General features: G+C 32.6%; 1 protein-coding gene across 1 annotated transcript; it reads right to left on the bottom strand.

Annotated features, from left to right (window-relative positions):
- Positions 1 to 8,889: 8,889 nt before the first annotated feature.
- On the bottom strand, positions 8,890 to 11,551 carry LOC130827917 (uncharacterized). Its single transcript, XM_057693823.1, has 2 exons — positions 11,368 to 11,551; positions 8,890 to 9,541 (listed from the first exon to the last, which is right to left on the bottom strand). Exon 2 carries the CDS (start codon positions 9,391 to 9,393, stop codon positions 9,058 to 9,060), a length of 336 nt encoding a protein of 111 aa, XP_057549806.1. The 5' UTR covers positions 9,394 to 9,541; positions 11,368 to 11,551; the 3' UTR covers positions 8,890 to 9,057.
- Between the last annotated feature and the right edge of the window lie 9,689 nt (positions 11,552 to 21,240).

The raw sequence follows: 21,240 nt of genomic DNA, 5'->3' as shown, positions 1-21,240 counted from the left end.
TTAAAGAAAATTTATAACTAGACTTGAGAAAGTTTAAGGGAGAAAGAGAGCTTCATAGGTGAAGCAAAGTTGAGTTTAGAGAGAAACTCAAGGTAGCCTAATTGACTGTGTTTTATATAATTGTAACTAATTACCTAAAACATAGTGAAGTATTTAGAAATTTCGAGGTAGCTCGAACAAAGCAACACGAAAATAATTGTAACAACCCGACTTACTTAAAGGCTAATTAAGAGAAGTTGTCATGTTTATATACCCAATATATGATCAAAAAGAGAAATACAAATTGATGAAGAAGAAGAACAAGAAGAGGAACCAACGACCCCTATTGGGATACATATATCTCGACAGTCATCAACAAGATCACATGAAGAACAACAACAACAAAGACAAGCTCGTGGTAAACGAGTCAATTTCCAAACTATCGGTTAGTTTTATAATTTTATTCTTCAAATTAATTAAATTTTAAATTATTTATTTATTTAATTATAGTTTTATAATTTTAAATTATTTATTTAGATGAAGATGAACCAGTAAGACAACATTTTCCGGCAATGCCACCTTCTAGTGGTAGAGCTGTTTCACATGTGTGGTCGTATTTCACAAAAGAACCAACCGAGAATCCAGATATTTTCTTATGCACTTGTCAAATTTGTGAAAGTCAAGGAGTAAAGCCCTTAGTTTCATACAATTTTTTATCATCTCCTTAAATATACGCATGATGATACTAACCCATATTTGAAGCCGATTCTTGCAGATATGATGGAAAAATGGAAGGCATATTTTACCGAATTTCCTTATATTTATGGAATCGCAACCATTTTGGACCCATGTTTTAAAACTGAGGTCCTTACTAAAGTCATAGGATTTTACTACCAATCGTTAGATCGCCCGCCTACTGATGTACATAATTATGTAGGAACATGTAAAAAATATTTAGCAGAACTCTATGATTATTACGCTAGTGTATATAACCCAAAACGCGATACGTCTAGGCGTGCTAGCGTTTCGGCACGTCCCTCTTACTATAATTCGGTAATAGCTAATATAATGAGTCAAGATGATAGTTTTGTAGGATCATCTTCTTCCTCGACCTCATATTTAGAACTAGATAGTTATCTTAAATACCACTTTGAAATAGACCAAGGTAGCTATAATATTTTAGAGTGGTGGAAAGAAAAATCAGTAAAATTTCCCATTTTATCGAGAATTGCAAAGGATATCCTTGCAATTCCCGCGTCAACAATTGCGTCGGAGTCTGCTTTTAGTGCAGGTAGAAGAGTTTTGGACGAAAAGAGATCTCGTCTTGCTCCACAGAGTATTTAAATATGTGTTTGCAAGAAAGATTGGGATCAAGCGGAGATTCGAACACAAGGACTAAGGAATGATGATGATCAAGACGACGATGATGATCCATGGATGATGATGGATACATCTGCATCATCGTCAGGAGGATAGTTAGCGGAAGCATCTAACCAACCACATGATGATGACGAAGACGAATAGGATCAATCTGACAACGATAAATCAACATTCAACAACTATAAATAAAAGGTATGACAAAGAACTACGTGAGCTTTGATTCCTTCGGGATACGTAGGCAGCTTAGTATTCCTTTGGGTACTAGGTTCAAGTCCATTTTCTCCCTTTTTTTTATTAATCATCTTTATCGACATTATCATTGATTTGTTTGTTATTAATTTATTTTTTTCATTCTTTTTAGTAAATATTTTAATAACGATGACAACTTGACATGCAATGAATTTCGCTAATAATCAAGTAATCATCAAAGGTACGTCCGCAATATTATAGTATTTTTTTATTATATAAATATTTAAAGAAAAAATAAAAATGGAACCGATGGTCCGACCCGCCCGTCCCGTGAGTTGGAACCGCCGGAACCGCCTCATGAACCGCCAAGGAACCGTTTGGAACCGCCCGGAACCGGAACCTGAACCGGAACCGTTCGCGACAGGTTCCAAATGGAACCGGAACCGGACCAACCCGGACCGTGGCCATGCCTAAGTATATGTAATTGTATATTGTAATCGAGTTTATACATGTTATTCATTACAAATTATAATTCTTAAAGAATTTGTTTTAATCGTTTAGATATATTGTATCAACTTTGTATAAACTTTTACTAGGAAATATTATTATATAGTTCTAATAGTTATATATAATAAATTTAAATTTTTAATATAGTTTAATATTATACTTATTTTGAAAATATAAGATTCTTTATTATTCTTTATTTTGTTTATCTTTTAATCTTTTATAAGAAGTTAAAAATAATTGTAATTGATTATAAAAAGTGTTTGTTAGTTTTTATGTACAGTCTTTAGAGTAAACCACTAACCTGAAATATCATTATATATTTTTTTCATTATGCATAATTGAAGATTTATAATTTTGACCACTAAATGGTCGGAATCATGTGATTTGGCCTGAACGTAGTGGACATCAATACTTTAAGAAAAGTTACCTAGATTAATCCTATCATTTCATGATTTTCCTACGATAATCCCACCTATTGATTAATCATGATTAATCCAAATTTAGAGGGTATTTTCCTAGGGTATTTTAAAAAATGATAAATTAAAATAAAATGTCGAATAAATGTTTAAAAAATGTAGAAAAAAATTCTGATTTTTTTAACTATTCAAAATTTTTTATGTAAATTTTCAATATTTTTTTTTAACTATTCAACCTCAATATGTTTGATCCTTTCATGGAAAATAGGATTCCTGGCAATATGCAAAGCCGACTGACTGTCACAAAATAATTTAATTGCTTTTGGGTGTTGAACACCCAAACTCAAAAGTAAGCCCTTCAACCATTTTAATTCACAGGTGATCGCAGCCATGGAGCAATATTCAGCTTCAGCTGAGCTGCGTGAAACTGTATTCTGCTTCTTTGTTTTCCAAGAAATGGGTGACTGTCGAAGAAAAACTAACCACCCTGTCAAGGACCTGCGTGTTATTGGACATGCAGCCCAATCTGAATCACACCATCCCTACAAAGTCAAGTCATTGTCTGATCTTAATAAAATGCCTTGACCGGAAGTACCTTTTAAGTACCGGACAACCCTTAAAGCAGCCTCCCAATGCTCCGTTCTGGGTTCATGCATAAATTGAGACAAAATGTGTACTGAGTAGGCCAAATCAAGTCTGGTAACTGCCAAATAAATCAATCTCCCAACAAGTCGACGATAAGGTTCAGGATCCAAGAGAACAACTCCAATGGCCAGTCCAAGTTTATGATTTTGTTCAATAGGACAGCTAACAAGTTTTGAGCCTAATAAACCTGTTTCAGACACAATATCAAGAGTGTACTTCCTTTGACAAAGAAACACATCGAATGTACTACGGGCAACTTCTATGCCCCAAAAATATTTCAAAGGACCAAGATCCTTTATATGGAAACAGTCAGAAAGATAGGCTTTAAAGGTCTGCAAAGCGGCAGAATCATTTCCGGGCAATATCAAATCATCAACATAAACAAGAACATTAATTTGAATCGAGCTGCTTGTATAAGTGAATAAAGAATAATCAGAATAAGACTGAAGGAAGCCGTAATCTTTTGGAGTAGAAACTAATTTGGCGAACCAACATCTAGGTGGTTGCTTTAAACCATATAACGACTTTCGAAGACGACATACCTTGTTTGGATATGATGACTCAAACCCGAGTGGAAGTTTCATGTAAACTTCCTCATCAAGATCGCCATGTAAAAAGGCATTGTGAACATCCATCTGATGCAGTTCCAAGTGTTTAGAAGCTGCAATGGCAAGGAAAGCCCGGACTGTTACCATTTTGGCCACTGGAGCAAATGTTTCATTGTAGTCAATCCCCTCCTTTTGATGGTTACCCAAGACAACGAGCCTAGATTTGAATCGTTCCACACTTCCATCAGACTTGTAGTTAATGCGATAAACCCACTGATTTCCAAGAGCCTTCTTACTAAGAGGTAAATCTTCCATGGTCCAAGTGCCATTATTTTCAAGGGCCCGTATCTCATCTTGCATTGATTTCCTCCAACCTGTATCCTGCATGGCTTCTTTAAATGAACGTGGTTCCTTGCCCGAAAGTATTGCTGCAATAAAAGTTCGGTAACGCAAAGAATAACTGTTACAATTTACATAATGTGCTATGGGATAAGGAGTACCTGAGGGATGTATGTATGGTCCCCATAAATCACAATGTACTTTTTTAAAGATCCTAGAAGCTTTATTGGCACTTAAATTAAATTTTTCTCTAGGGTGTTTAGCTTGAAAACAAACTTCACAGGCTTTATTCAAACTACCCTTACAGCTAAAGACAGGGGGAAGAAGCTTCACTACTTTTTCTGACGGATGACCCAGTCGCTTGTGCCATAAATCCAATGGTGAAGAAACTGCATTGCTCGATATCTAATGTACTGTTTTGTCACCGTCAAAATAGAAAGTCCATCCCTCCTAACACTCGTTCCAATCAGCTCCCTCGACGGGTCCTATATAACACAAGTAGTATTAGTAAATTGTACAGTACAATTTAAGTCATGAATTAATTGCGAAACCAAAATTAAATTACAACTTAATTTCGGAGCAAAAAGCACATGTTTAAGTAATCATTTGTTAGACAAATAAACTGATCCCTACTTTGTGGCTATAACGGATTTTCCATTTGGAAGACCCACGGTACAGTTAATATCATATACATCAAAAAGCCACGAATCTGAACAAGTTACATGCCTTGAAGCACTGGTATAGATGATCCACGAAGTACGATCAAACTCACCGGTCAACATTTCATTAGAGACTTTGGTGTTACCGATAAAGCCGGCGAGAATCTTCCATTGCTCCTGTGTAAAAACTTGCGAAAGAGGCTGCTGTGAATTAGCCCCTGTTGGGGGCTGAGATGTGGAGCTGCTGCTGGAGGTTGTTGCGTTTGCCCTGGCAGAGCTACTGCCGCGGCCTTTTCCGGTGGTGGTGATCCAGTTTCCACAACCAGCAGTATTCCCTTGTGCCTTGGACGGATTCGGATGCAGAAAGTACCAGCTTTTTCCTCCACTCCTCCCTACGTCTTCCTTCTTAATTCTCCCTGTTAATATATACTCTTCTCTTCTTCCTTACTCCAATCTTTTACCACTTTCTTCTTTCTCTATCTTCCTTTGTTTTTTCCATCATTAATCAAGCTTTGAGCTTTCTCATTAGCTGACTATGAAATCCTAACCCACTGAAACCCACTTGTAAAACTGAAAATTTAGCTTAATGAAACTTTACCCACATAAAATAAAGCAACTTTGCTCTATATTGTTGCTCTTTTCTTCAATAAAGAACCTGGAAATTCATTATCAAGTTTGAATCTTTCCTTCAATTTATTGGATTCTTGTAAGGATTTGAAAGTGGCTCATTTTGGGCTTTCTCTCAAAACTTTGGATGTTTCTTTAAATCATTTATCTGGGCAACAAGTTCTTCCATGGGTGTTCTCTCAAGGTTGTGAGAAGTTAACCCACTTAGCTTTAAAGAGGAATAAGTTACAAGAAACATTTTCTCTTAATGGGTGTTCTAATTTGGAGTATTTGGATCTTTCTTCTGTTAATATATCAAGTTCCATACCAAATTTTGGGGAAAATTGTCCTAATTTGAAGTACCTTGATTTATCTTCAAATAAATTTAATGGAAGAGTTGATGATAATGTACTTGTTGGGTGTATCAGTTTGAGCTTCTTGAATGTCTCTAAAACAACTCGTTTTATGGTGAAAATCCCACCTGAGATGAAGCAGCCATGGAAGGAGAGAAGGAAGAGGAGGGGGAAACTAACCATGGTTAGGTTAAATTCGAGATTTAACAGCAACTTAACGGAAAAATGATTAATTGTGTCACGGTTGTAATTAGCATATAGTTGGGGGTACCATTGAAATTAACTGGGATACCATTGATATATTGCTATAGTACAGGAGTACCATTGATAATATCCCTAAAAGAAATTTCTATCTGTTCCCATAAATACACCCCTTTGATGCGGATGGAAGTTAGAAATGGATGGTTAGGGTTCAACAAATAAAAAGATGTGAGAATATTTTTATGACAACTAAGTCCGATAATAACTAAGTTGGATCCCTGTTGAATATAATAATAAAAAATATTTTAAATCAAATTCTAATAGTTGTTAGAACTTTATTAGAACAATTGAAATAATAGGAGAATGTAATATCTTAGTCAATAAATAACTCTCAACCCTAAATAACTTTTCAAACCCTAATATTTATCTCATCTTAGATTAAAACTACCTTAACTTCAAATTCTGATGAAGCTGTGTCTTAGATTAAAAGAATAGAGTTTATACATTATTACCGTCGTCTACACAAATTTATTATCGGTCTCGACGTAGAATGGCGGCCTAAATTTGTAAAAAATATCCCGGAATATCCCGTGGCACCAAAATAATATGAAATTCCAATACGCTTCATTGAAATATGTTAGTTTAATTAATAGGAGTATTTATCTATTATTAAAATAAAAGTTTAATTATAGAAATGGTCTAATGTCAAAAGACAATAAATATTAACCCATTTTTTATGACTAAATCACTTAAGACACATATCAATCGAATTTACTCAATTTTAAATTTTAAAATTTAATTTTAACATATTCATATATGATATGATCTTTGTTTTTTACTTTAAAAATTCAAAAACTCACTTATAAATTTTTGGAGTAAAACTCTATAATATTTTTAACAACTTGTATGAGACCGTTTCACAAGTCTATGAGCTAAAAGTTTTTGTTATTGGGATATTTAACCCGAGTATGAGGCATGTCTCAGGTTAGATCGTCTCGTACAAGAATTTGTGTTTTTTTAATAATAATGATGCATAATTATAATTAGTTTTAATAGATGATATAAGTAATTATATAAACAATTTTTAATGTAACATAGTTTTTATCTTCAAAAACTAATAAGGTACATGTAATTTATAGTTGTTTTTTGTAATTATTTCTTGAATTAGAGATAAATTAGGATCAAATATCATATGTTGTGTAAATTTATTTAATTTGGTGATGTAGGTGGAAGGATAAGAGTATATGAAAAAAGGATTAACAGCTTTGGCAAAAGAAGCAATGGATATTGAATACTTCCTCCGTTTCATTTTAGTCGCTACATTTGCATGGCACGGGAATTAAGAAAAGTGATTGACCTACACTGTAGCTGATTGTTTACTTTATAGAGTATAGTATTTTATTATTATTAATTGAAAAGAAAAAGGAAAAATAGGTGTTAGGTTACTTTATAAAGTATAGTATAGTATTTTATTATAGAGTATAGAGTATAAAGTAGGATAAAAATAGGGGTAAGTTGAACTTTAAATAATTGTTTTATTACTAAAAACGAAAATATAGCAAGTAATATAAAATTGCCAAAAGTAGAAAATGTAGCGAGTATTATGAAACGGAGGAAGAATAAAAATGAAAGACAATCAAATTTCATATGCAGCTATCGATGCTTTCCTTTCTTTTGAAATTGGTAGATCTCTCAAAAGTACAATATCTTTGATAAAAATAATTTTTTTATTCTTAAATTTGTCGAATACTTTAATTATTTTATGTAATTTTGATAAAAAAATATGCACAAAATAAAGATAATAATTATATTTGTTGATCTTGGTTTTTCTTTTTTCAAAATTTATTGACGATTATTGCCAGATTTTTTTTTTTTTTTAAATTATAGGAGTATAAGCTTTTTCTAGCTTTATTCTATTTGATTTTCATTATTCATAATGTTGAATCTTAGTTTAGATTACGTTGATATTCATTTAATGTAGTACCCTCAAGCATCCGACCCCTTATAATCTTGAGATCATCTCATTATAAAACCGACTTATAATAATATGTCAATTTCTCTAATTAATTATTTAAATGGTGTAATAACTTAGTTAAGCTTTTGTGATTTAAAAGAGATTATTTTTCAATTTACTTTCTTAAATTGATTTAGATTCTATTATTAATGTACACTAAGTATCACGATGAAAATTTTATTTTTATATTCCATTTAAAATATCATTTTGAACAAATAATGTCTTTTTCATGCAAATTTTTGGAATCGAATCTCATTTAGCCCTCTCATTTCCTCAATAATCTACCCTATAATAAAAAATACTCATAAAAATACTTTTGACACAACATTAAAAGAAAAACAAATACAACTAGTCTTGTATGAAACCGATTCACCATAAGACGTGTCGATATAATTAATCCAATTCTCTAAGTAGTCGTTTTAATGTTATAAGTGCTCACTTTAAGTTTATAAGTATCACTCTAAGACTATAAAAATGACTACTTTAAAATTATAAGCGATCAATTTAACGTTATAAAATATCACTTTAAGACCGTAAAGTGTGCATTGGGCCAGCGGTCACGCCGTAAGACCGTATCATTTGAGAATCCTTAGATAGCAGCAAGTCTCATATAAGACCGTCTCACCGTGGGACAAACCCATGGCCCTATACAAGCAGCCCAAATCATTTATATTTAAGATAAAATTAATTGAGTTAAACTTCCACACCAAATAACCAAATAAAAACTAAATTTTTTTTCTTATTAAGTTGTCTCATGGTGTGACGATCTTAATAAAGAAATTGTAAATATTTTTTGATCATGTGTATATTATTTGTAAATAGTTATATTACCTAGAATTTTAGGTAAAACCATGAGAATTTTCTTTAATACTGGCAGAAGTGTCCAATCAAGTCATTGAATCGATTTTGAATAAGATATTTTAATCGGGACAAAATTGAATATTATGTTCATATTGGTTTTGCATCATTGTTAATTTATTTTTCAAGTCAAACCAAAGTCGAATCGGCTAGAATTCAGCTCATCAAATCGAAATTAGTAATCAAAAACTATAATTATTGAGAATAAATAAACAATTAGGTAACTGAAGTTTTGAGTAATCAATGTACAAATTATTTCAAGGCAGAATACACTGGGCAAAATACACTGAGTATGGTGATAATGGTGTACATATTATTTTAGATAAAAATCAAAACATAAACCATATTAGATCCAACTAAAAACTAAAAATCAGAGCAACGGCCACCCTTTTCCCAGTCACCGTAACGAGTTGGTTCAGGACCTTTAGGCCCGCCGATCTCACCGGTTTCTTTGTTCACATATTCTCCATCATCGTCTTCTTCATCGTTGTCGACATTTACTATCTCTTCTTCTACTGGTGTAGTGTTATTATTTGCATCATTTTCTTTGGGTTTGGATTCATCTTTGGTTGTTGAAAAACTCAAACCTGAAACTAAGTTTGGTACCATACGAGTCAACGATTCTGTCCAGTGACTCGGGGTTGTAGAGGGTGTGATCTTCACCATTGGTACAATTCTGCGGCTTAGACTGCTCGCCATTGTTGTTTTTGGGAGAAAGAAAAGTAGGCGCAGGGCTAAAATTTTGGAACTGAACTGGTTTTACTCAAACGAGTCGTAAATTTCTATAACCAGTGGTGGAATTAGTAGTACCCAGTTCCAAATTCAGGTACCTTCTCAAATACAAAAGCTGATAAAATTGAAATTAATTATCCACATGAATTGGCTTCAAATAGTTGTTGTGATTCGTAAATTAAGGGAATACTAAAAAAGAAATTAGAGAAAAAAAGACAACGGTTTCTCATAACTCATGTGGTGTCCAAGTACATAATCAACATAGTATGAATCCAAAATAGAAGAGACAAGCAAAATGAGTTGCATTCAACAACGTAGACCGATGCAATAACACCTTAACGAAGTAACGGGTCACTACAACATTTTGTTATAATGCCTTTAAATGGCTCCCACACCAAGGGTGAGCTCAGGGGTCAGATGTACGCAACCTTACTCTTTATAGCGATAACAAAGAGGTAGAAGTTATCTTTGAAAAGAACAAGTCATCAAGGATCAAATGTACGGAACCTTACTCTTTACAGTGATAACAATGAGGTAGAGGTTATTTTTGAAAGTAACAGGTCATTAGGAATCAGGTGTACGCAGCCTTAATCGTTATAGTGATAACAATGAGGTAGAGGTTATTTTCGAAAGTAACAGGTCATTAGGAATCAGGTGTACGCAGCCTTACTCTTTATAGTGATAACAAAGAGGTAGAGGTTATTTTCGAAAGTAATGGGCCATTAGGATATATAAATACAGTTTTGGTGTAGTGACTAAAACCAGCAGCATCTTGTAATGTCACACTTAATCCATCACAGAATCTCGATTCACAACTTAAGTTTAACATCAAATAGAGGGATTGGATTTCCTACATTAGGATAGCAAAATAGAGATAATGAAAATGAAGGAAAGAGAGATGAAGGGAAGAACTCCTTACCCATTTGTAAGGAAAACACCCCATCATTTCTCTTCCCTTCCCTTCCCTTACTTTCCCTTTTAAAATGTTGTGCACACATACCCTTACGGTGTAGTGACTAAAACAACAGCAACAGCTCGTAATGTTGCACTTATTCCATCATGGAACCTCACTTTACTAGTTAAATCTTTTACATAAACACAACATTCCCAAACCTAACTCCACAGGGTTTGGGAATCCGGAGGTAAGCAAAGTTATAACTGGAGGCTGTTTTTTGTCGAATGAGTTATTATACTGTAGTCCATAATAATCTAACAACTAAAAAATACTCCAACAAATCTTTCGATCCATCAAGAATACACGAAATTATATCATAAACATGATTATTTTCAAGTTTCAATGACAGATGCTATGAATCCTTATATATCTCCAATGTCAACTAATTACCAAATATTTGACATGCTGATACTGAAAAGGAATTTGGTGAAGATCATTAGGTATCTGTAATGTCAACTAATTATGCTTGATAATTGCTAACAAGCTAAACAGTTCAAAAGTCAAGGGATATTTCCATATAATATGTAGCCAAAACAAGAACATTACTTTAAACTGAATAACAACCACAACCCAAAACCCTAACTCAATCCTACACCAAAAATTTTTTAATCTACATAAATTTTCATAGAATTAGCTGAATTTCTGCAATAATTGTCCTGCAACAACTTCCTAACGCATTCAACTTGGACTAAAAGTAATCAAAAACCATTAAGAACCAAAAATGAAAAGCCCCAATTAAAATAATAGCTGACTTTACCAAATAATAGCAAAACAATTAGACAATAAAATTCAATCAGCCTGACAAATGAAGGAAACTCAAATTGATTAAAGGAGAGTTTGTCCTCTAATGTAATACAAGACACAAGAAAAAGAACAACCAACATAGCAGTAGCAAGACAAGAATACCCACAATCAAAATTTCTATGTAAAATCTTTTTTATTTAAATCCAACTATCATGACCGAAATTATGGAAGATTGTCTTTACCTGAAATATTGTGCTTAAACTCCCGATTTCTGCGATTTTGAATGATGAATTCTCAAAGAAAGAAAAACCAAGTACTCCTACAGAAGGTGATGATAAACCCTAGATTTCGAAGAAGAAATCAATAAGGGAGAAATTAAGAGGTAAAAGATCCAGTTTTTGATATGAAAAAAGAAGAGAAAGAGATTCATACTGGCAGGGAAAATGGGAGAGCACCGCCTAGAATTGGACAAGCCCGAAGTCATTCTTTGGGTCGGGTTTTGGTTCATTCCATGAAAATTTAAATAAAATAAACAAAAATGTATAAAAATGTTTTTAAAATTGTCATGGAAAAACTTATATACCAAGATAAGCACATAGATCTCCAAATCTAAGTAATACAGCCTTAGTCGTGCAATTGGCTCAGACCCAATAATTTTTAAAATATTCTGACATATTAATTTTAAGACTTAAAAATACAATTTTAAGACTTAAAAGGTTAATTTCAAAGTTTATTGTCCTGCAATTAATCCTTTAAATCTTAAAGTTGATTTTTTAAGTATTAAAATTGACCTTTTAAGTCTTAAAACTGTCAAGTTTCATGACTTAAAATGTCAATTTCAAATCCTTGAAATTGTTTAAAATTGGCATTTTAAGTCTTTTAATTGATCTTCTAATTCTTGAAATTGACATTTTAATTTGTAAAATTGCTAAAAAAATTATATACAATTGGGCCGACCCAATAAGACGCGTCTAACAAGTGAGACGGTCTCACCCAAGTTTTTGTTACCTAAGTAAGAAGGTTGTTCGCTATTACTAACAACAAACAAAGGACAAAGACAATGAAAGGGAAAGACTTTGCTCGTTGATAGTAATAATGAACAAAAGTTTTACCTTATTAAACCAAAGCTTTTTTTGATCAGTATGCTTTGTTCGTTATTAGTAATAATGAATAAACTTCATGTTTGGAGATTTACAAGCTTATTTGGGAAATAAGTTTACCCCATGCCCATTTTGGGAATTTTTTTATTCATTTTTGCTTATTTTTTTAAAAATTTTCAGATTCCATCATAATTTAAGCCTGTATGGGCCATGCAAATCGGGCCATAAAATATTTGAAATAAATAAGTTTTATTAATAAAAAAATAAAAAATTAAGTTAAGTCTAAAATAATTCACAAAATAAGTGTCTTAGTGTGATAGTCTAAGGTTAGAGATTATTTGTTATTACTAATAGTAAACAAAAAGATAACATGTTAAGTCAAAAAATGATTTACCATGATTTTGTTAAAAAAAAAACAATGTCATAAATTTATTCGTTGTTATGAATGTTAAACTACTACTCCATTTATTTATTTTTCTTTAAGATTGAGTGAATACTAATTTTAGATATATATCACAGATCAAAGAAAAAAAGTTATTAGTAGTTGTATCCTACATATTCTTTTGATTACATTTTCATGAAATATTCTAACTATTAGTGTATTAAAACTCAATAGTATTTTTTATTCAACTAACAGTTTATTAAATATTAAAGAAAAAGTCAATATAAACCAAGAAAAGAAGACCTCCAAGCACAAACAGGGCCCTCTCTTCATTTTTGGCCTCAAAGCAAAAGATAAAAGGAATCTCTAAAAATTATTGAATAATATAATATATTTTTTATTTTTTATTTTTTATATTTAATCTACTTTATAAAAACACAAAAATTTGGAAGAGACGGTCTCATTATGAGACCGTCAATTTGTGCCGGCTTAATTCGCTCGTGTAACAATATTTCAATTTTCTGGGTATTTATGAATTTTGACCTTAAAAGTATCAATTTTGAAATTAATACCTTTAAAATCAAAATTGAAAATGAAAAAAAAAAGCCTAAATTGTTACACGCGCGAATTGGGTTGGCCCAAATTGACGGTCTCATTATGAGCCGTCTCATCCAAAACCAATTATTATATAAAAGCACTAAGAACTCATATTACTTAGCAAAAAATGTAATTTATATCTAATTTAATTCAAATTAATATCACATATATACATAAAAATAAGTATGTTGGGCCCTAAAAAGTTCAGGGCCCTAAACTATAGCTTACTTTGTCGTTGCTAACCGACGACCATGAGCACAAACCAAATCTACCGAGAACAGTACAAAACCAAATTAAAAAATATAAAAAAAAAAATAAAATAATTAATACAGGAATAAACAAATTCATGTGTTTCATGAATTGCTACGCAACATTCGAAAACCTTTTGCCACTTCTTAAAGACGCACGAGCATAATTTATCCGTTACTCTTTTTCTTTTGAACCCTCTATTATATTTCCTTTGTTCCATTATGCTTATTACATTTAACTTTTTATGTAATTCAATGTGATATTTTAATCATTTAAACATTAAATTATACACATCTAAAAATAATAAGAAGTTAATATTATGAAAGTATGCAATTAGACGATTCAAACTAAATCTTACATGACTATTTTTTTCTTACACATTAATCGTAATACATAAAATAAGTTTGAACGATAAATAGTGTAAATAACAGAAATATAGCGACTATTTCAGAACGGAGGAAGTATGAAATAATAGATTGTCGTTCGAAAACCTTTCATTTTAGTTGTATGCAAATTCAAATGTACATATTAATATTCATCTGTTTCAGGAAACCTTTACCCATGAAAGATCCATGGGACGTATTATTTGTCCAAAAATCCAACGACCGTAAGCGTCCCAAGCTTTAGCCAGTTCTTCTATGGTTACAAGGCCTTGAATGCGCTGATTGAAATCATCTAATTCATTATTTTCCCTAAAAACACAACCAAATTAGATTTTTACTTTCCCATATATATTTGAAACTCATTGTATATTGTGTAAGTACATTTGTCGAAACGATTGGGCGAACAGATTTCAACTCATCATTTCAATCATGCTATTTTTTGGTTAGATCGATATTGAGTTGGGTTATATTGGCTCATATCATGTCAAAAAATCAATTAAACCAAAAGCATAACAAAATGATTGATGTTATATGTTACATAGTCACTCACCCATTTTCTTCTAGCGGCCTGTGGATTTTGGGAGAACTTTTAGGATAATCCCATGGAACAAGGAGATTAACGGAAAGAGATTTAACCTGCATTATAGAAGAAATTATGTAATGAGTTGAGTCTCGATAGAAAATATTATTTATACTGAAATGAAAGCCTCAAAGAGATTTAACAAAAAAAAAATAAAAAATGTAATGCAAAGAAAAACACAAGTATATATGAGGTATCTTGGATACCTCCCCCTCAAATGTAGTTTATTATATAAAATTCAACAATTACAAGTATAATAAACCACCCCTTCTCTTGAGAACCAATCATATCCGACACATCTTTATCAACCTTTTCCAAAGTACAAGACAAAGCATGTTCGATTATATGTTTAAAGTTAACATCATCATTAAGATTATTGGCACTTGCTTTAACATATAGGAATAATTTGCAAATTATAATCTTAAAATTTAGCACTTTTGCAAATTACAATCTCAATTATTTTTTGCAAATTACAGCCACCAAAGTATTAAAGTTTACAAATTTAGGCCAACAACACACAAGTCCAACCATTTAACCTAAAATTCCGACCACCAAAATTGTTGGAATTCAGTGTTTTGGCGTGAACTTGCAAACTTTGATACTTTGGTGGCTGTAATTCGCAAAAAATAAACATTGAGTCTGTAATTCGCAAATGTTTAACTTTAAGGCTGTAATTTACAAATTATTCTATTTATAACTTCACATAAATAAAATAGGTGCATTATTTTATAGTCCACTTTGATATAGTTTATTATAATTCGAAATCTATGTGTCAAGAAACCAACTCAACTAAAAGCTTAAGCTGATAGTTATATAATCTAAACGATCTCTCAAACGAGAGACTTTTGGGTTAGAATTGTGAATGTAACACATGTTCTCCTCATACATGGCGCTAAATATTTCACTTTGAATGAGGGGTGGTTGAGATTCGAACCCGTGATCTCTTGTCACACTGGCTTCTGATACCACGTTAAGAAACCAACTCAACCAAAAGTTTAAGCTGATAGTTAAAGTCTCAGAATATGTTATATATAATCTAATACTAACAACTAAACCATTCAAAAAGGACTTACAGCTAATTTGGGTGCAATATGTCTCCAAGATCCCCTAGTGAAGGTAATTGGCGTATAGATACATTTGATCATTGTTCCTTCATATTCATTAGACTTAACAGTAGAAGCAGAAGAAACTATTTCTATTTCAGTTTCAATTAGCCTTTGGTTTGCTTTATGGACTTCAGCTGCTATTTTATTATGGTTGCCCTGCAACAAAATGTATAATAAATCAATTTAAGCATGCCCGCTCCAAGGGGTGGTCAGAAGCATGACGGACAAAGGCTCATAAATATACTAAGCCGTACGGTTGCATCAATCATATAAAAATGTTTTATTTATTTTTAGTGATATATTGGTTTTTATATCTCTTTATAACCATATGAGTAATTTATTTTATTTTTATTTAATTATTGATATTAAACAGTGGTGCTGATAAGAATGAGTTTTAAAACTTTTAGTTAAAATTTTCATAATATGTGTAATGGAATTCTCACCTTTAAAATTTTGGGTGAGGTGCTTTAATTGTGGCATAATTTGAAAGATAGATGAATGTTATTGGAGTTTTGTGTATCTCATAAAGAAAATAAAATCCCACCCGTATTTTCTGCAAAATACGGTTTCAACATGCTTGAATCGGACGAAATTCGAGTTAACAGACTGTTTTCTCGCATTATTTCAAAACAATCTCTTAGAAATCTGTTACAACTCGCCTGAGTCGTGTTAGAATGTCGGTTAGTTGATACCATGCTTCAAACATACCTTTTACTTAATATGTTGTCCATTACCAATTACTTTTCTCCTTTTCAAGAGGTATTATTTTTTTGAATATAAATTTTGTAAAAAAAAATAATTAAAATAGGTCAAATATGGTATAAACCCTTTAAAATAGTTTTTGTTGCAAAATTACATTAAAAATTTAATACCAACTCCTAATTACATCAACAATTTTTTATCCATTAAAAGTCAAACTTAGCAATCAATTTAATTAAGGTTTAAAGTATGAAGGTTGAGAATTATGTCATATTTTAATCAGAATAGGTAACATTTTTTCGAATTAATAAAGTCCTAATTTTGATTTTCACTGTGTTAGAGTATATAATATATTTTGGGGTCTCAACCGTTAGCATAAGCTTTTGGTTGAGTTGTTTCTTTGACATGGTATCAGAGCCAACGTAACAAAAAGGTTAGGGGTTCAAAAACCCATTTACCCCTCATTTAAAGTGGAATATTCAGCGTCTATGCGCATCCACACTTCTAACCCAATAGGCTCTCGTGTGAGGGGGCGTGTTAGAGTATATATAACATATTTTGGGGCCTCAACCATTAGCTTAAGGTTTTGATTAAGTTGGTTTCTTGATACATTGCAAAAAATTTATAGTAATTTGCAAGTAATATCGTTACCATTTTTATTCTTTTTGTGGAAGAATCTTGAACATCCAAAGTAGGTGATGTAGATCTACTTATTATATCAAAGTCACGTTTGAATCTTGTTTTTGGATAGTCATTCGTATCAATGAAATTTTCTTTAGATACTGATAGGACCTGAGGAAAACAAAATTTTTTTTGGTTAGAACCTTAAATTTTAGCATGTTAAGTGTAATTAGTCATAAAAAAGTCAATTTATGATCTATTTCATTTTCAATCGGGTCAACTTTTTTACCTTGTATTATTTTTAATTTCGATTAATTTGGATTGACCTAACAAGTAAAAAAGTTTTTTAAAAAGTACTCCCTTTATCTTAAAAAATTGCAACACTAATAAATGACACTAGCATTATGAAATTAATAGGGATCATTCAAGTGAGAAAAAACAAAAAAGATATGCAAATAAAATTTTTAAAAAGTGATTGAAACACTAAATAAAGAAAAAAAATGTTACAAAAGTTAGAGAAAAATTAAAAAAGATCAATACACAAGTATCAAGGTTTCATAGCTCAAATGACATATATAATGAGTCCAACTAAAATAGGTGATGTTAATTATTAATCTGAGAAAATGATAAAAATGAGAGAACAGATCAAAACAGTCGTATTTAAATTATAGTAAGATTTATCATAATTTTTTATGGTTTATATGGTTGAGTTTTATATGAAAGAATTTTCGAAAAAAAAGAATCAATACACAAGTATAAAGGCTAAACAAGAAATATAGCTCAAACGACATATTCATACATATAGCGAGTCCGATCACAAAAAAATAACTTAAATTAGCTTAAGAAAATGACAAAAATAGGAAAATAGGTTCAAACGATCATAATAGAGTTATAGTCATGTTTATCACATATTTTTTTTAGTATATTCAGGTCAAGCTTTTTCAAGTTAGGGGTCGAAATTTACGGGTTACTCTCCAATAACAGAGGTGTTTATTCAGGTCGTTAGGTTGGTTCCAAGTTAGGTATATAGGGTCGGTTTAAAATCGGATTTTATATCCTTATTTTTTACATAATTGTAAACAAATTTTAAAGTCAAGACAAATCGAAATTAATAATAAGATAAGATGAATTTCTAATTATCGTAATCTCTACCCACTAGAGTTCACTTAAATTTCATGTCATTTTCAAATTGATTCAAATATTAACCGGACTAATTTAACCATTCAAAAACACATACCGCTTCCACTAAGCGCTGAACAGGCAGTATCCCTTGATCTGGAACCTGAACGGTATCTTCTGGAACCTGAACCGGATCTGACCCCTCCATAACCAAGGAAGATCTCAATGATTCTTTTGTTTGGTTGGTGCTCAAAATCTTGTTTAGCTTCTCTAAATCAGGTTCTTCTTGCTCGTTTGGAACCACATAGCTGGTAGGTGCCCCAAATTCCATGGATACATCAAACATTTCCATGGATACATCAAGTATCGTCTCAGAAATTGGAGGTAATTCATTTGTAATCTTTGAGTCCTTATGCTGCAATATTGGCTCAGGATGTGAAAAACGTGGCGTATTCGTTGTTTCCATTGGAAGGTAATCGAGTACATTTCCCCTCGTTTCCGCCATTATTGTTGTAATTTGCAAGGTATTTGAATTTTCTCCAATGTGTTTATACATCTGCATTTTTTCCTTTATAGGATAATCGAGTGCTTTTCCCTTCATGTTCTCTATTGTTGTTGAAGAACATTTGGCCATTGAAATCTGTTGAGGCACCATTGTGTCCGTAATGCCCTTTTGTTTTCGTGACTCCCGTATGATTGGTTTATCCATCTGCACTGTTTCTTTATGCTCCATTAGAGGGTGATCGAGTACATTTCCCTTTGTTTCCGCCATTGTTGTTGAGGCACTAGCAGGATTGTTGACAAGGAATACATGTGCAGATTGAGTACTAAATTGCCGGGAATTTGAACTTTCTCCAATGTGATTATGCATCTGCATTGTCTCCTTTGTAGGACAATCGAGTGCTTTTCCCCTCATTTCCTCCATTGTTGTTGAACATTTCGCAATTAAAATGTGTTGAGGCACCATCGAGTCCATAATGCCTTTTTGTTTTTGTGACTCCTGTATCTTATTTGATTTGTTCACGATTGGTTTATCCATTTGCACTGTTTCCTTATGCTCCATTAGAGGGTAATCGAGTACATTTCCCCTTGTTTCCGCCATTGTTGCTGAGGCACTAGCAGGATTGGTAGCAAGGATTATATGTTGTGCAGATTGAGTACTATTTTGCTGGGTATTTGAACTTTCTCCAATGTTTTCATTCATCTGCATTGTTTCCTTTGTAGGACAATTGAGTGCTTTTCCCCTCGTTTTCTCCATTGTTGTTGAAGCACTAATTTGTAGGGTATTTGAACTTTCTCCAATGTGTTTATAGGTCTGTTGAGGCACAATCGAGTCCATAATGTCTTTCTGTTTTCGTGACTTCCTTATCTTTTTTGATTTCACCACGATTGGTTTATCCATCTGCATTGTTTCCTTTGAAGCACAATCGAGTACACTTCCCCTTGTTTTCTCTGTTGCTTGATTGCTAGCAGGCTTAAACTTTTTCTTTATGGCTTCCGAAATTGTCTTGATTCTCTGCAAATTGTGGATCATTATTTCTCTAGACATTTTCTTTAGAACACCTTCTTCACAATCTAGAATCCCGATTAAATTTTTAAATGACAGAGCTTGTTGATAATATTCCCTTTTTCTGGTAATTGATGATGCCTGCAACGAAAGTGTAACGAATTTGAGAATCAGAGAATCAAGGGTGTAATTTAAAACTGTATACAATAAGGACTAATAGCTGAATGCTTGAATTCGGTACCTTTTCATATTTTTTTCCGGCTGCATTCCTTAGTAAGCTTAGATCAGATAAGTATGTTGCCCTAATGTGATTAAACTACAATGCACCCACACAAAACTTGATATCATGATCCATAATACCCTAGTCTTATTGAATTGTATAACTTATAACGAAAAATAGTAAACCGGAGGAAATTGATCAGGAATTACCTTGGCAAAAAGGGAGTTCCAGTCTGTTGCATCAGCACTTTTGACATTAGAATTTAATGCTGTAAAGATTTTTAGTTAGCTAATGTTTAAAGTGGAGTATAATTTGTGTTGTTGTGTGTTCCACGAGTCTTAATTAAGTTATACAAAGGGTGTTATGAAAGACAGAGTAATTGCTTAAAAGAAATGAGTTTTTACCTGATACGTCTAGCAACTGAGGAGCATGCTTACTCTGATCATCAACTACGGTTTGAGACAACAGAGAAGTGTTATTCCTGTCAGACCCGATATGTAAATTCTGAAATCGAGCTCTTAATTGTTCTTCTTCAGCGATCCCCATCCTGTTAGTCGATGGTTGTGTGCAATTAAATGTATTCAACATACTATTTGATGTTTGCGCTGAACTATGTAGAACTTGTTTGTTCTTGTTCCTTTGCTGATTCGCTGATATTGATGTAAACATACGATTCTGGAATGCATGTACTGAATGTCCAACGCTCATGTGCTGGTTCCCTGAGAAGAAATTGCAAAACCTATTGTTATTAATGGAATTTATCAAGTTAAAAGGGGTCTCAGTAGGGGGAGCCCAATGAGTGATCATTCAGGACCCTATTTTTGAGGACCTCTACCTGTACGGCTATTGAAATCAGTTTTTTACCTGATGCTGCTAGCCACCGAGGAGCATGCTTATCGTGATCAACAATTACAGATTGTGTGCTAGGCATTTGTTGTGTGCAACTAAATGTCTGTAACTGGTTCAAAGCTACAGGTTGTGCAACAACATTCCTCTGTTGAATCCCTGATAATGACGTAGGAATGCAAAATGCATATACTGAATGTTGGGCACTCATCAGCTGGTTCTCTGAAAATAAATCTATTGCAAAAACTAATGTTATTATTGGGATAGATAAAGTCTAAAGGGGTCTTTGTAAGGGGAGCCCAATTAGTGATCGTTCAGGACCCTTTTTTTTAGGACCCCTACCCATATAGCTATTGAAACCAGATTTTTACCTGATGCTTTTGGCAACCGAGGAGCTTGCGTATCGTGAATAGCTACTACAGTGTTAGGACACCGATATGGGTCATTCCTGTGAGTTTCGATCTGCGCATCCAGAAATGGAGTTCTTGTTTGTTGATGCTCCGCGATCCACTTTGTGCTAGGCGTTTGTTGTGAGCAACTAACTCTATTCGGCATCTTATTTGATGTACCTTGTTGCTGCTCATATTTTGGTAACTGGTTTAAAGCTACAGGTTGTGCAACAACATTCCTTTGTTGAATCCCTGAAAATGATGTAGGAATGCGGTTTTGAAATGCATATACTGAATGTGCAGCACTCATCTGTCGG

Source organism: Amaranthus tricolor, chromosome 1 (assembly GCF_026212465.1).
Source record: "Amaranthus tricolor cultivar Red isolate AtriRed21 chromosome 1, ASM2621246v1, whole genome shotgun sequence".
NCBI lineage: Eukaryota > Viridiplantae > Streptophyta > Magnoliopsida > Caryophyllales > Amaranthaceae > Amaranthus > Amaranthus tricolor.
Note: the sequence above shows the minus strand (reverse complement) of the source record. Positions and strands in the feature narration are given on the sequence as shown.